We start from the raw sequence: 15,225 nt of genomic DNA on the forward strand, positions 1-15,225 counted from the left end.
AACATTTATTTTATTGTTAAATAACGACATTATGCACATATTTACCCCGTGTATGAAAACCCAGAACAGTGTATAAGCTAGTCGCCTACTGTACAGCTAGCACAAAGTTGTATTGTTGTGTTATTATTTCACTGTATTACACATTTACTCTCCCCACTTACTAATGTCTGGAAAAAACATACATCTTAATCTCAACTCCAGCCCACATCCATCATTTTCTTATATATTCTATAAAATCCTCGTTTTTTTCACATTATACTGTACAGTGTATGCAGTTTCAGTTCATTAGACTGCATAAAGACAGTGTGATATGATCATATTACAGATACATTATGTTACGTACTTAAGCGAGCAAAAAAAAAAATGGTGCGTTCAATGAATATCCTCACCGAAACAATCGTCTGAGTGGCTAAAGTGAGCAGGACCTGTTTCATACAGACAAGAAAGTGGGAGGAGAGGATTGCCCTTACTAAATATGTCGCTGACTGGCTTCACTGCTTGTATCGGGTTTCAGTTGTGTTCTCTGTACGGGAGTGAAGCCGCTTTGCCAGCAGTATCTTTAACCTATGAACTCCTGAGTGTGCCAGTAGTCCGCCATATTGACTGTTGTCTTGACTGGAGGAGATAGAGAACATTTTGAGGTCCGAGAAGAAGCGAAAGTGTGCTCACAAAATCATCGAAACTGGTGCAAACTTGGCCAAAGCGTCTTATAAACTCCGTTGTAATGGCGAGGAAGAAAAGCAAGCAGCAAGGGGTCGCCCAGAAGGAGCTTGTACCAGGACAGCAGACCGTACCGAAGAGCCCAGTTTCTCCCGGCGATGCAGCTGGCGGTGGCGGCGGAGATGCTGGGCTGGATAGGCTGGCCACCACCAGGGCGAACCAGGTAGGTTAGCTAAGCAGCGAGCCAATCGCTGTTTTTAAAATAGGCTAGCTAGCCTCTGAGCTAGCACCTCTCTGCTAATCCAAGCATCCTCCATTGTGCGTTTATATTTTGTAGCGAGATCCTGCAGAGGTAAAGTTATCTGCATCCGCTGGCTGACTGAATGCTATTTTAACCTTTATGTTGTAGTGGTGGATGTAGCTGCTGTGCTCTCACGTCGTTTGATATGTACCTAATTAAATAAATAATACGCTCAACTTCGCGAGCAGAACAGGCGGCTTTGAGACAGTGTGGCTAGCATTGCAGCCCATCTCCTCTGCCTGGACAGGTGACATTGTGCCTCGGACAGGTCGTCCCATTTCCAGCGTTTACAAATCTTCATCCGCCCATCTACGCTAACCTTAGCCAGGAGGCTAACCGGGGCTATCATCTCCAGCTAGCGTGCTGCAAACGTGCTTGCTGCTGCCTACACTCTAACACATCTACAGGAACCACTCAGCCAGCAACGGCTAACCAGCTACTAGCTAATTAGCCAGTTAGCTTAAATAGATAACGGGTTCATAAATAAAGTAGCTAACTTTCAGACATGGTTCGAGTTGTTTATATTACTCTGTCATACTATTTATTATTTTTGCTGCACCGCACTCTTGTATCACAGTGTGACAGGAGCTAATGTGAAAAGTTTCAGTGCATGTAGTTATTAGCCAGTGATGCCTGGCTAAATCGGAGTTACTAACGTTAGCTTTCTAAGTTGAGGGTAACTGCTGTGCAGCTGGACCACTGTCTCCTGTGCAAACAGCCAACCTTACATCTGACCTCTGAGCCTTTTAACCTGCCTGACTGCTGCTCTGATTGAGTTATTTCATCTTATACCACATGCATAAGATGCCCGTCTAGACGCCTCTCATAACTAGAAATAAAATGTTATATTTTTTTGGCAGGATCTTGTTGTGCTTCAGTATTTGTGAGCAGGCTGCAATTAATTATTTTCATTGTTGATTAATCTGTTGATTAATTTCTCGGTTAATTGACTGGTTGCTTGGTATGTCAGAAAATGCTGAAAAATGTCGACCAGTGTTTCCCAAATCCCAAAATGACATCCTCAAATGTCTCGATTTGAGCACAACCAAAACATATTCAGTTTATTGTAATAGAGGAGTCAAGAAATCACAGAATACTAACATTTAAGAACCTCAAATCAGAGAAGTTTGACTTTTTATTCTTAAGAAATACTCAAACTGTTTAATTGATTATCAAAAGAGCTGCGATTAATTTCATAGTTTACATCTAATTGATAAATCATTGTGGCTCTAATTGTGAATAGGCTGGTTATCAGAGCTCCTTGATATAAACAATTACATTTCAATTAGTTTGTCAGATATTGTGATTGCAATATGATTCATGATTAGTGAGAATGATCATTTTTACATCACAATTTTAATTTTCACTTAGGAAAACCCATTAAAATCTTGATGTTTGTTGGGGTCTGTACCAGACATGTTTTCTTACGTCCGGAGAACGAGATTTGTAGGCCAGGGCATGTGGTTATCAGACAAGGTTTTAATGATAATGAAAAATTTTCAACACTAACTGTTGGAAATTATTATGTGGTTTATCCTGAAACTGCTAATTGATTCATCCCTTCATGTTAGCAAGGTATATCAAATTAACTGGCAAATATGTAATAATGTACACATGTTAATATGTTTTGTTATGTAATTATGTTATTAGTATTAATAATAAGTTTGTCTACCATATTCAGTTGGCATTGTTAAATGCTGTAGAGATATTCTGAGAGATGTCTTACCTGCCTTATTTTTTTCTACAGTTTAATGACATTTATGTGTCACAGATCACAGTTTGACTGGTTATCGCAGGCTAGTACTTGACCTCTTTATCCTCTCTTTCTCTACCTAGCCTATGCACACCTGCTGCCTCCTGTGCCACCGTGAATTTAAGGACTGGGGAGCAAGCTCCGTAAATGGACTCCCCGGGGGCCATGGGACCAAGCTGGCTGATGCTGTGCCTGCACTCTCCCAGGCCTTATTGCGGGAGGCACCGGGGCGCAAGCTCGCTGATGCGGTGCCCTCACTGTCTCAGTCCCTGCTGGGAGAGGTGCCTCTGTGGATCTGTCAGAGCTGCTGCAAAAGTGTGGAAGAGGAGGAAAGGCGGAGCACCCAGGAGCAGCCGACACCGGTAAATAAAAAGGGACTGATTTGGGTCATATGTCTGGATCCTTTTCAGGACTTCTTTTTACTACTTTTTAGTTAGACTGTTTTATTTTAGTTGACAGAGTAAATCTCATCTCCATTCACAATACTGGGCATTTCATTTGCATGGGCTTAGTCACCAAATAAATCAGTTTCAATGCCAACATGGATTTAATAAGATTAAATTTACTGTTTGTCTCTTTATATGTAACTTTTTGTATTAGGGTTGAACAGCTTGGTAAAAAATATCATGTTGTGATTATTTTGGTAGATATTGCGATTGTGATATGATTCACAATTAGTGGGTGTGACCTTTTTTTGCATCACAATTTTGATTTTTATTGGGGAAAAAAATTAAAATCATGATGATGTGATATTTATTGGAAGAGTTATTTGTTGTTTTTTACTTTGACGTACTTGCCCAGAGTCAATTTCGGTACAAACTGTTTTATTTATCAGCAGTTATGAAATACCAATAAAGACCAAAGTTAATAGTCATGATTAATCTAGGCCTGAAACGTCAAAAAAAGTCCATCCCAGTTTTTCAAAGCTCAGGTGATTTCTTTAAATGTCTCATTTTGTTGGTCTAAAATTCACAGATATTAATTTTGATTTGATTTCAGGTAGAAAACATCACTCTTGAAAAATTACTTTAACCATTAACCAGTTATCAAAATAGGATATAGTTTAATTTCTTTTTGAGTTGCCAGATTTACTTGCCCAACATGGCATTCTACTTGCCTGGGGAAAGTAGACAACCCTTATTGTTGAAACTTGGCTGGGGTCAGTACAAAACACAAACACACATGTTTTCTCCATCTGAAGGGCAAGATTTGTAGACCAGGGCATCTATGCAACGCTGCAGTGCATCATAATAATGTTGTTTTGTCACACATCAAAAATCAAAAATGTGCAGCTCCTGCAATTTGGATATTCCACCACATTGTGATTTCAATAATATTTCGATTAATTGTGCGACACTACTTTGTTTTGTGTCTCTGTGGCATATGTGAGGCAGGAGCAGCTATTACTTTTGCTTTCTGGGTTGTGTTTTTTACATGAGTACTTTACATGAAATGCAAATTTTGAAGACTTACTGTATCGTCTTACTAAGCTTGACTGTAGATGAACATAGTGTTCAAGGTTTTTTGTTGATGTTAAAAAAAAGTAATAAAGCAATAGGGGAGGGTTTCTTAACAGTATGCTGCAGTGATTTTTATTTTATTTTAATGGTTGTTGAGGTGGGCTTACTTAAGATTGATTAATACATTTTAAGGTGTTTTTGCTTGTCTTGTCACACACACTTTACAAGGTAATATTGGCATTTACTTGATGCCACTGGTGCCAAAATGTAAGCACATGAAGACAGCCCTGTGATTAACTAATTGTGTTTTGTTGTTTTGTGTGTTTTAATTCAGGTACCATTGTCACACTCTTCCTCATGTAAGTCCCAGAGCTGTGGGAACGGTTACCCAGAGCAAAGTACTGTGGATTGGGACCCGAGTTCCTTCCTGTCAGCCCACAAACTGTCAGGTCTCTGGAACTCTGCCCACACCAACGGAGGGGAACACTGCAACCACAACACTTCTTCACACTCACAACAAGGTCTGTCATTGCAGGGTAAAACACAGCTGCAGAAAACATGTAATGACTGTGACAGTCATCGCTGAAAACATCACAAACATAAATTTCACGCTGTGTTACGAGTTTCAGTTTTGTGAAATGGACACAAATTTGGTTAGAATCAGAGCTTGACGGCTGGCTCGTTAGCTTACTTACTTAGCAATAAATGTGTGATACATTTTTAGACACTTTGTTCAGGTGTTAGTCAACTATATTTTAGAAGAACAAAGAGGCATTTTCTAGAAGCTCACAGTGCTCTACTTTCTGAGGTCTTCAGAGCTCAGCATTATGAAAGGTGGAATAATATTTTAAGAAAAGCTCGTTGTCAAAACTACCAAGTGCAGTCAGATGGTGGAGATACGTTTAAAAATAACAGACTGACCAATTAAGATGATTAAACTGCACCATAATATAATCACCATTTGCAATTTATAAAATATTAAGAAGAAAACCTTGTGGATTATTTCTGAAATACTGTGAATCAGAGGTAATTGTCTGCCTAAACGTGCAATTATTCTGGCAAAATTTACATGCACTAGGTTCAATTATTCCATCATACTAATCAATCATCAATTCTCCCAAAATCTTCAGAGCTGCAAGAGTTACAGACTATTGCATTAGACTACTAAGCACTTATTGCGTGCCTGAATTTGCAGCTTTCCAGTATAATGAAGACTCAAACATTGACCTTCAAAAATATGTCATGTAGTGATGGTGAAAGGTAATTATCTTTCTCTGTGATTCTTTCTTGAAATATTTAACATTAATGCACACACCTCCTTAAATGGGATGGCATTTTATGGAAAAAAAAGCACAGAATGTACATGAATGTACTCTAATGTACAGAAGATACTTAACCTACAGGACTAGGTCCCTCTAATTTGAAGGAAATGTATGGATGCATGTTAAATTTAAAAAACGGGTGCGGAAAGGGAGCTGAATTACAACCATGCAGTATACAAGCAGTGTCATTTAAAGATATATTTTATGTTATAATAATAATTACATATTTATGAAACACAATTAACAAGCAAAATTACATTCCACATTAAATGTTGCCAATCCAATCACTGTCTGTTGCAAGGATGCATGGATAATATTTGAGATGTGTTAAATTTCAAGTTCAAGAATTGTTTTGTAATTCAGTCATAGCACGTTGTATTAAAATTAAGCCATGATGTGTCTCATGTTACTGATAACAGATAAAAATTGGTTTTGACTGGTGAGTGGTGTAATGTGACTACATTACAAAGTACCTCAGGTGCACTGCAAAGTTATAACATTTTCTGTCCACAACAGAGATACCAAAAAGATGCATCATAAGAGGAGAATTGAATGTGAAAATGAAACGTGTTTGTCCTGAGCTTGTTGTTTATAAAATGGGAATCACACAGTATTTCAGACTGCTGTTGTGATCTTTGCTTTTGTCTGTTTTCTTCCTGTTTCTTGGCACTCATCAAACCACTCTGCAAGGGTTACCTGGTACATAACTTTGGTAGTATTTCTAGTTTAGCAAATACTTGAATGAATCATGTGACCAAGTTACGTTTAAAGTAGAGCAGTTGAAAGTGCGTTAAAATGCGTGTTCACTGAGTGCAGCTGTGCCCTTCCTGCATGGGCAAAGTTATATTCAAAATGGTATATTTCAATTCAAATAATTAAAGTTTGTTGATGTTTGCTGGGGAACAATTTTGTCTTTCAACTTCAATAGTAATATCAGAGATATTTGTCTTTAAGTTGGAGCTACTTAGTGTACTCCATTACAGACCATTGCAGATGATTAAGTGGGCATTATGTTACAGTGACTTGTATCAACTTCCCTGCGTGGGTGATTGTCAGTAAGGGATACAGTCTCCTCTTGACAACAGAAATTAGTATGTAATTCAAATGTTTTAGTACGGCTTTCTCATTTTTATTTAGGTTATCAGAAAGGGATTTTATCCGTCAGGGCTAAAAAGTCAGTGCTGGTTTCTTTCTCCTAGAAGTGAAAAATTATTACCATTAAACATGCCTAAACATGTCTACAAATAGCAGGGAATTATTTTTACATAACATAAACTGCAGTCCAAAAAGTGAGTGTTGAATTACCTCAAATGCATTGATCAAAGCTTCCAAACTCCTAGAGACATTATTATAATTTTGTAATGGACAGTAAAAATCTTTCCACATGTCTCTCCAAATCTTTACACCCATTTATAAGTCAGAACAGACGCACAATATATAACACAATATACTAACAAAGAAATTGCTGTTACTTTGAAGTTCTGTTCCTCAGCCAAGCGTTAGTGGAAAGCATGGCTTTAAACAACAGGAATATTTCCCTTTTTTGTAACACTTGTCTTAAATCCATCAATTCCCTTTCAAATTCATTAACTATTTTTTCCATCTCCAGGTGTAACAGCGGGGTCGGCCTGTCACGAGAAAAGAGGACTTCACGAAGCACCTGGGAAATCTGCTAAAACGTCGGGGAACAAAGTCTGTCCCTACAGTCACCCATCATCCCAGAATTCCAGTGGATCATCTGCTGGGAATCCCCTGTCTACCTCAGCAGACCTTTGTAAGACCACTCCCAAGCACTTCAAGACCATGTGCCGTCGACCAACGCCACCAGGTAATACTTCCTTTCAGTCTTATGGTATGTTCCGACTGCCAGCAACAAAGTATCAGGCTACAGGTCATTTTCAATGGAAGCCAGTGACATGAGGCCAGAAACTGACGTCTGACATAGTGACGCGTTAAACAACCATCATGTCTTTGTTTGCCACCTCCAATATCCCGTCTCAGAATTCCTGTGCTGTGCAAGCAATGGGAGAAAAACCTATTTCTTGCCAGTTTTATCTAACCCAAGTCTTTTTTCTAATCGCAACATCAACAAAAAATGCAGCTTGACAATCCATGATCATTGGCTCTACACACAAGCGTTCATCGGTCTCAGCAACATTGTACCTGGCCATGTTTGGCCGTTTTGTAGCTGTGTTGATAGTAATGTGAACATTGGGTTAGGGTTCAACAGCATTTTCTTAAATCTGAACCCAGTATAGAATCACATCAAACTCTTAATGAAGCCACAGTGTTTAGGTTGAGGAATATAAAAGGAGATGAGTCCTAATAAGTTGTAGGGAGATATTTCAGTAAAATACAGTCTGGTCACTCATGTACAACTTGTCTATAAGGTTACAGTTTGTAATAAAAGCATTCATTTACTGTTATGGATACCATAATTTAAACAAAATGTAATATATTGCATAATTCTTTTCTTATTAAGCAAAACTGGCAAGCTGGTGTTTGTATTTTATTATGAAGTCAACTTCAAAGTTGACCAAATGATTGCATGGACCTTGACCACTTCCCCCTCCCTGTTATAGATTTTATGGATCTTAGGGATAGAGATAGAGATCTTGGGGAGAGATAGCAGGTCAGTGGTGGGGCTGAAACAATTCCTCGAGTAACTCAAGTAATTCGATTACTAAAAGGTTCAGTTTTCACAGCAGCAGAGAAGATGCATGTGGAGGAGACTTGTTGTCAATGACAGAGTTCATTAAAACAGTCGAAACTTACATGTTGGTGAAGGACATTGACACCAAGTGCACCAGGTGCACTTATAAGATTAAACAACTGTATAAGGAGGCCTATACATTAAACAGGGGAGTCTGTGTTTCTCTGTCAGAAACTGTCAGAGCTTCTCACAGCAGAGTGAACAGGTGAGGGAGGGAAGGAGGGCAGATTGATCACTAATCAATCGTGGATGTGGTCGACCTCTCGGACTGATTAAAAAAAAAAAAAAATTCACTTCATTCAATAAAAATTAAGTCACAAACTATACCTGAGTGTCCGCACAAATGAAGCGTCTGTGTGGGAAACACTGCAGAGTTTAACATCGTGCTGTTTACAGTCTGCTGTCATTAGTTTGACAGAGAGGGTCGTGTCTAGAAGGGAACCCTAAACCTGCGAAATCTCGCGAGAGTTTTGCAAATAGAGTTTCCTTCTAGACACAGTCGATGTCGTGGTGATGATGTTTTTAATGTGGCAATCTGCCATAAATAAAACACTGTATCCACTGAGCCACAGAGAGTCACTGAAACACTGATCACTGACCTGTTGTGATGGAAAAAGTACTCAGATCCTTTACTTAAGTAAAAGCACTAATACCACAATGTAAAAATACTTAATTACAAGTAAAAGTCTTGCATGTAATTGTTTCCTTTTTTGACAAATCAAAATTTTTTATTGCCTTTGATGTACTTTAATGGTATTCTTATTGGTATTTTTTATTTACTAAATAAAGACCTGCAAACTCATAAGAGGAGAAAAAGGTGACATGTTGGTAAACCAGTTCCCTATAGGGGGTCTGCTCCAGAAGAAAAAAATGTGATTTTAACTGGTAAACAAAGCATTCTGGTGCACTCTGCTTTGGTTAAAAGAGTGACCTACATCTTCTGTTCACAGTTTCTGCAGACATTACCACATTTACCTTAGTGCTTAAGTAAGAAGTACTGAGTAAGGTACTGCAGTAAAAGTAAAGTTACTTTATCAAGTACTTTTACTTTAGCAATTTATAATTGTTCATTTAAGAGGGCTGTCTTATTTTCTCTTTTGTATATTACTGTTGCTCTTAAATAAAGTAAAAGTAATGTAATGGGGAAAAAAAAAACAGAAGAACGTGCAACATTTCTTATCCGATTACTTGATTAATTGACAGAATAATTGATAGATTACTCAATTACTAAAAGAATTGATAGCTGCAGCCCTAGTCGGTAGTATAAGCCACATAGAAGTGGTATACATCATCTTAAAGCTGGAACCTGAAAATGAATTCAAGATGCAGCCCAGCGACACATGTCAAGTTTTTCTAGTCATAAATCTGTAACAAATTTTGTTTTCTTTTGTTAGGGATGATAAGGTTTCATCAATGATCGATTAATCAGTTGTTAAGTAAGATTTAATCAACCAGCTGTCAAACAAAGATCTGAAACACAACAGATTAATTTTATGTGTGCGCTCCACATGTTATCTAATACTCAAGTATGTCTTTTATATGTGGTCCTTTACATCTTTATGTTTCATAGGCTATGTAATGCTGTCAGAGAATATACAATATGTTGCTGTGGAAATAAATCTTTGATTGAGGAGGAAAAAATGTATTTGGTATTGTTTAATAGCATAATTTCAGTTTTTTAAATAATCATTAATTGATTGTTAATGTTACCAATGATCAATTAAGGAAAGGACTTGCGATTTGCAACGCTGGCACCTGTTCACATTTTGAAAGTTTGAGTGTATAAGGGCTTTAAAACATTACAATAAAGTATATGATGGCCATTCTCATGTTCTAACATGTCTCATAAGTTGTTGCAGTTGAAGTTTATGGGTTGATACAATTTATTATTTAGAGTTGGTACACAATTCAACCATTTTGACCACTTGACAATTTACAAAAATGGTCAGAAATCCTTCACAAATATCACATATAGACACTAAGACCTTGAGGAACACCTTTTGACATGTAGAGATTTGTGTTAAAAAAATTGATTTTTTGCAATTGGATGCCAAGCACTTCTGTTCTGGGAATTTCTCAGAAAAGATGATTCAGTGTTTGTGATCTCGTATTAATCTACATTTTCTTTGCCCAGGTGAAGCCTTCCACCCCAGTGACCACCATCAACACACAGACTTGTCGGTACCCCCCAATAGTCCCACCGGCCTGTCTTCCCAGCATTCCTCACTCCTGCCTCCAAAGCCGAACTCTGGGCAGCATGGTCACATAACTTCGTCATCTGGCACTGGTGTGGCAGCCCACGCCCCCTTCTCCCCGCTGGTACCAAACCTCCACGGCCCGACAGCCAAACTCAATTCTCCCAGTCCAGACAGCCCGACGTCAGTCCATAAGCCCAGCCCGTGCAAAAACTCCCACATTCCTGCCGTGAACACGCAACACAGCAAACTGGGCACATCTATCATGGGCTGTAACCACCCTTGTAATGGGCACAGTGCGGGAACAGTGGCCACTTCAAACGTAGGCCATCTGACAGCTGGGGCCTGCAGGTTAGTCTTACCTGCAAAGTGTTGCTGTTTGAGAAACCACTTTTGTATTTGTATTGATTCAAAATACAGATGCCTTTAGAGCCACAGTGAAGTGAAGTCAATGCCTTCTTCTTTTTGTAGGGACCAGGCATGTAAGGGGCACAAAATGACTAATGGGACGTTGTGCCACCCGTCGTCCGAGCTGGAGGAGGGAGAGGATGAAGACAGCAGCTCTGAAAGGAGCTCCTGTGCGTCCTCATCCACAAACCAGAAGGATGGGAAGTACTGCGACTGCTGCTACTGCGAGTTCTTTGGACACAATGCGGTACTTTGAACTTTTTGTGGCATCCCCTTTTAAGCAGTAATTAAGAGTTCCCTTTGTAATGTCATACTTGTTAAACTTTTATGAAAAGCTGAAATAATGAAAAGATATTAAAATGTATTTTTGGTCACAGCCTCCAGCTGCACCAACAAGCCGCAACTACGCTGAGATCCGGGAGAAGCTCCGCTCGCGTCTGACCCGGCGTAAAGAGGAGCTGCCTCAGCGTCAAGACTCAGAACTGACAGTGGCTGGTGCCATTGACAACCGGGACGTAGATGAGCTGCTAGACTTCATTAACAGTTCTGAGCCCAAACCTGTCAACAGTGCCAAGGCTGCCAAAAGGGCACGACACAAACAAAAGAAGAAGGTGTGGTAACTTTAGAAAACAATGTGTATGACTTATTGTACAACTAATTTATTTTTAATTTTAATTTGTGTCATCTTACGTATAGGGCTGTGTATTGTTTTAAAAAATTGGATACCCCGTAAAGATACAACACATTGCTTTGTTTCCAAAACAACCAAGACTTTTCCCAATATGTTGCTTAGTTATATTAACATCGATTTGTCAAAATGCTTCTTCTTGTTTAAGAAAAGAAGCCAACGCTCTGTAATGGTAAATCTTGTCTCTAAACACAAGCACCTCTACAAGACTTTTGCTCAAATAGGCCAAAACTGGCAAATTTTAGAATAGCTCTGATCAACAGATCATTTCCTTTTAGTTCCTAATGCATAGGAAGCCAATTTGAATCCTGTGTGGAAATGGACTTCACCACTAATGAAAATTACTAAGTAGAGACGGTTTGAGAATACATGAAAATCTTAAAGATTATAACTTAAATCAGGAACTAATTAATTGAAGAATCAAACAACTTTTATAGAACATTTATGACTTGTTTTCCAAATATATAAAAAATATACAAAGTGAAAGTGATCATGACACATGCATGGTTTCAAATCCAAAATGTGTATTTGTGTAGAACTGATTGGCTGTTACAACCACTTATACTACTACCACTTCTACTACTATACTATATATATATATATACATACATACATACATACATACATACTGACATCTAACCGCTAGATGCCATTAGTGTGTGGATAACAAATTTAATTTATGGATGCCATACTTCTGTAACACAGCATGGAATTGTATATATTATATTCACACACATAAAATGAGGAGCTGGGCTGGATTTGGCCTGCAGGCCTCGAGTTTGATGTGGTCTAGATACTCGGTGCTACGGGTATAATTTAGCCAATATCCCAAAGGTATTGGGGTTCAGTACACAGCCCTACTAATTTATTATCTTAGTAACATTTGGTGTGTGTGCTTATTCAAGCCCTGAAGCCTGTACCATTTCTGTTTCAGGAAAAGGCTCAGCAGGGCAACATGGGTGCTGCAGGCAGTGACCCCCACTCCAATCCATCTGAGCCTGTCGACGAGCCCATCCCCGATGGCTCAGAAGCCAGTCGGTTGCTCGACTGGCCTCAGCTGGAGCTTGAGCGTGTCAACAGTTTTCTCACCAGTCGGCTCGAAGAGATTAAAAACACCATCAAAGACTCAATCCGAGCCTCGTTTAGCATGTACGACCTTAATCTGGACGTCAATGACTTCCCAAAGAAGGCAGCCACGTTGGAGGGCAACCATTTACTGTCCCATCTCAATGGTTCCTCTGACCTGCAGCAGATAGACCTGGACCTGGCCCCTCTTTCACTGGGCACCTTTAAGAACCACCTGGACCTGGTTAATGGATGGGAGGACACAACCACTGTGTCGTCCCCCAACACCACCACCACGACATCAGGGGTCCCCGCTGGGTCCAAGGACATCCAGCGGTTGCACACTACCCCCAGTCTCTCAAAGCTGATAAGGGTTCGGTCCCCAGAGAGAAGCACTTCCACTGGATCTGACAGTTTGCCGCAGGTGCCAGCCCAAGCTACAGCTAAATCGAAGGAGGACGCCCCCGATCCCAAGAGCACGGCAGTTGGGAACGGTGGTGCAAAGTCAAAGAAGAATAAAAAGCAGCAGCAAAGACAGGAGCAGTCTGTGTCAGAGCTAAACTCCAACAAACCAACCAAAGCTGCCTCTGGTAACGAAACACAGAAAACCAATGAGTTTAAAGAAACAGCGACTAATGGCTCAAAAGCTGGAAACAAACAGCTTCAGCACTCTGCAGACAACCAGAGAAATGGGCCTAAGAAAGCTGAGGAGGGCAGATCATCCAAACATCCAGCAAACGGAGCAACTAGTGGCCTCTCGAATGCACAAAAGGGGAAAGGTGACACAGAAACACGAGGAGGTCGGTCTGAGCAGGATTCGGAAAGCAAAGCTCACTCCACCGTTTCAGCAAACGGGCAGCAACAGCAGCAACCCAAGGGGAAGAATAAGAAGAACAAGAACAAGGGTGAAAAATCCAGCAGTGCTATTGGTACAATAAACTATCTTCAAGACTACAACACTGGGTTGCTCCAACAGAAATGAATTTAATCTGAGATTATTTATAATCAGAGTTTGGTGAAACTTACGTTTAAAATGAGTAAATCCAGTTTTGAAATTAAGTGGAACTCTGTTGCACAATTTAAAACTAATCTCATTTTAGCAAATCTGAGTTTGGTGATGCCAGCCAAAATTAATTAGAGTTTAATCAGTATGACGATGCTTGCTTACCCAAGTTATGATAAATAAATGAATTCAAGTCCTTTTGGGACTAAGGAAGTACAAAAGAGGGGGGAAAGGGCTGACTTTCGGCTGCTTTGTATTCCTGAATGAAACATTTCATTGTTTGCTAACTAGCAAGAAAGTTATTTTAATTAGTTAAATTATTTGCTAGCTACCTAAAATTTAATATGTTACATTGTTTGCTGTCTAACTAAAAAGTAACCCTCCTCCATAAAACATTATATTGTTTGCTAGCCAGCTAAAAAAATATTATTTTTTTTTAAGTTCTTTTGTTTGTTTGCTAGCTAAAATGTGACATTGTTTGCTAGCTAGAAAGCTAAAAACCTATAAAGGAACTTATTTTTCTCAATCCATCTCAAAAAGGCAGCTTTTTTAAAAGTAAAACCTTAAGTGTAAGTTTAAAGTTAGCACTGGATCATATTTTTAATTAGAGTTTAAAATTTTGGGGCAGCACAATTAAATTTAGTCTAGGTTTAGAGTAAAACTTAAACTGAGGTTTAAAGAGAGGTTTACATTTTTATCTTTTTTAATTTTAAGAAAAGTTTGAAACAGTTTAAAGTTTAACCGTCATTTAATCAGGTTTGAAAATGATTCCTTGTTGTTGCAACCCAGCCTAAGACAACTTTGATTTGTTTCTTAGCTTGTATTGTTGTTAGCTGATGTTTTCATCTTTATTTTTAATGTCTAGATGACGTATTTCTCCCTAAAGATGTGGATCCAACAGAAATGGATGAGATTGATCGGGAAGTGGAATATTTCAAAAGGTAAGCTCAGGATAGCAGTGTATCAGGATACTTTTTAAAAATAGCTTTGAGCTATTTGAACTGTTGTATTGATTAACTTAAACCACATGATTAAAACTGAATTTTTTCTCTCCTCCTCCTTGTTCATCTGTCTTTCTTCTCTCTAGGTTTTGCCTTGATTCTGCAAAACAAACTCGCCAGAAGGTAGCAGTGAATTGGTCCAACTTCAGCCTCAAAAAGGTTCCTTCCAATGCAGCTCAATAACTTGGATGAGTGCCAGAAAAGAAACAACTTCACACCACAAACTCTTTCAGTAGAGCCCTATTTGGCCTGAGGCCTTCTCTCATTCCCTGTTTTCTTCTCTTCCTTACTAAGCCAAGGGACCCTGGTTCAAAATCATACTCTCCATTCAGAAGACTGAAACATAACTTGTGGCTGACAAGCCAGGGATCATTCTCAAGGCCAACTCTACCCTTTGCTATTATTGCATTGTTCACTAAATGAGAGATGCAAAAATGGAAAAAAGTCTGTTGAATCCACTGCATCCATGTGCTTACGTATGTAGTATGTAAACAATTACCTTACATGAAATAAATGTTTTTATCACAAATCTGAGACATTTTAACGTTGTTAAACTTCTGAATTCCAATCAGTTCAATTTGGTGCTGATCATACATGACATTCTACATTGCTAGTTTCACTCCCTTTACACCAGTCTCAGTAGATACTCAAGACAG

General features: G+C 39.0%; 1 protein-coding gene across 1 annotated transcript; it reads left to right on the plus strand.

The window, feature by feature from the left end:
- Window positions 1–244: 244 nt before the first annotated feature.
- Window positions 245–15,103, plus strand: fam193b (family with sequence similarity 193 member B). Its single transcript, XM_084719446.1, has 10 exons — window positions 245–883; window positions 2,798–3,076; window positions 4,509–4,695; window positions 7,106–7,324; window positions 10,344–10,755; window positions 10,876–11,059; window positions 11,190–11,423; window positions 12,435–13,494; window positions 14,434–14,509; window positions 14,656–15,103. Exons 1-10 carry the CDS (start codon window positions 725–727, stop codon window positions 14,750–14,752), a joined length of 2,907 nt encoding a protein of 968 aa, XP_084575572.1. The 5' UTR covers window positions 245–724; the 3' UTR covers window positions 14,753–15,103.
- Window positions 15,104–15,225: the final 122 nt, after the last annotated feature.

The sequence above is a fragment of the Lutjanus erythropterus genome, chromosome 5 (assembly GCF_056507025.1).
Source record: "Lutjanus erythropterus isolate fLutEry1 chromosome 5, fLutEry1.hap2, whole genome shotgun sequence".
In the NCBI taxonomy this organism is placed as follows: domain Eukaryota; kingdom Metazoa; phylum Chordata; class Actinopteri; order Lutjaniformes; family Lutjanidae; genus Lutjanus; species Lutjanus erythropterus.

Bases quoted from the DNA above. Each gene is read 5' to 3' on its own strand.
- fam193b (XM_084719446.1), top strand. From the start codon at position 725: ATGGCGAGGAAGAAAAGCAAGCAGCAAGGGGTCGCCCAGAAGGAGCTT. The intron at 3,077-4,508 runs GTAAATAAAAAG...GTTTTAATTCAG, and splicing joins CCCAGGAGCAGCCGACACCG to GTACCATTGTCACACTCTTC. The intron at 10,756-10,875 runs GTTAGTCTTACC...TTCTTTTTGTAG, and splicing joins CTGACAGCTGGGGCCTGCAG to GGACCAGGCATGTAAGGGGC.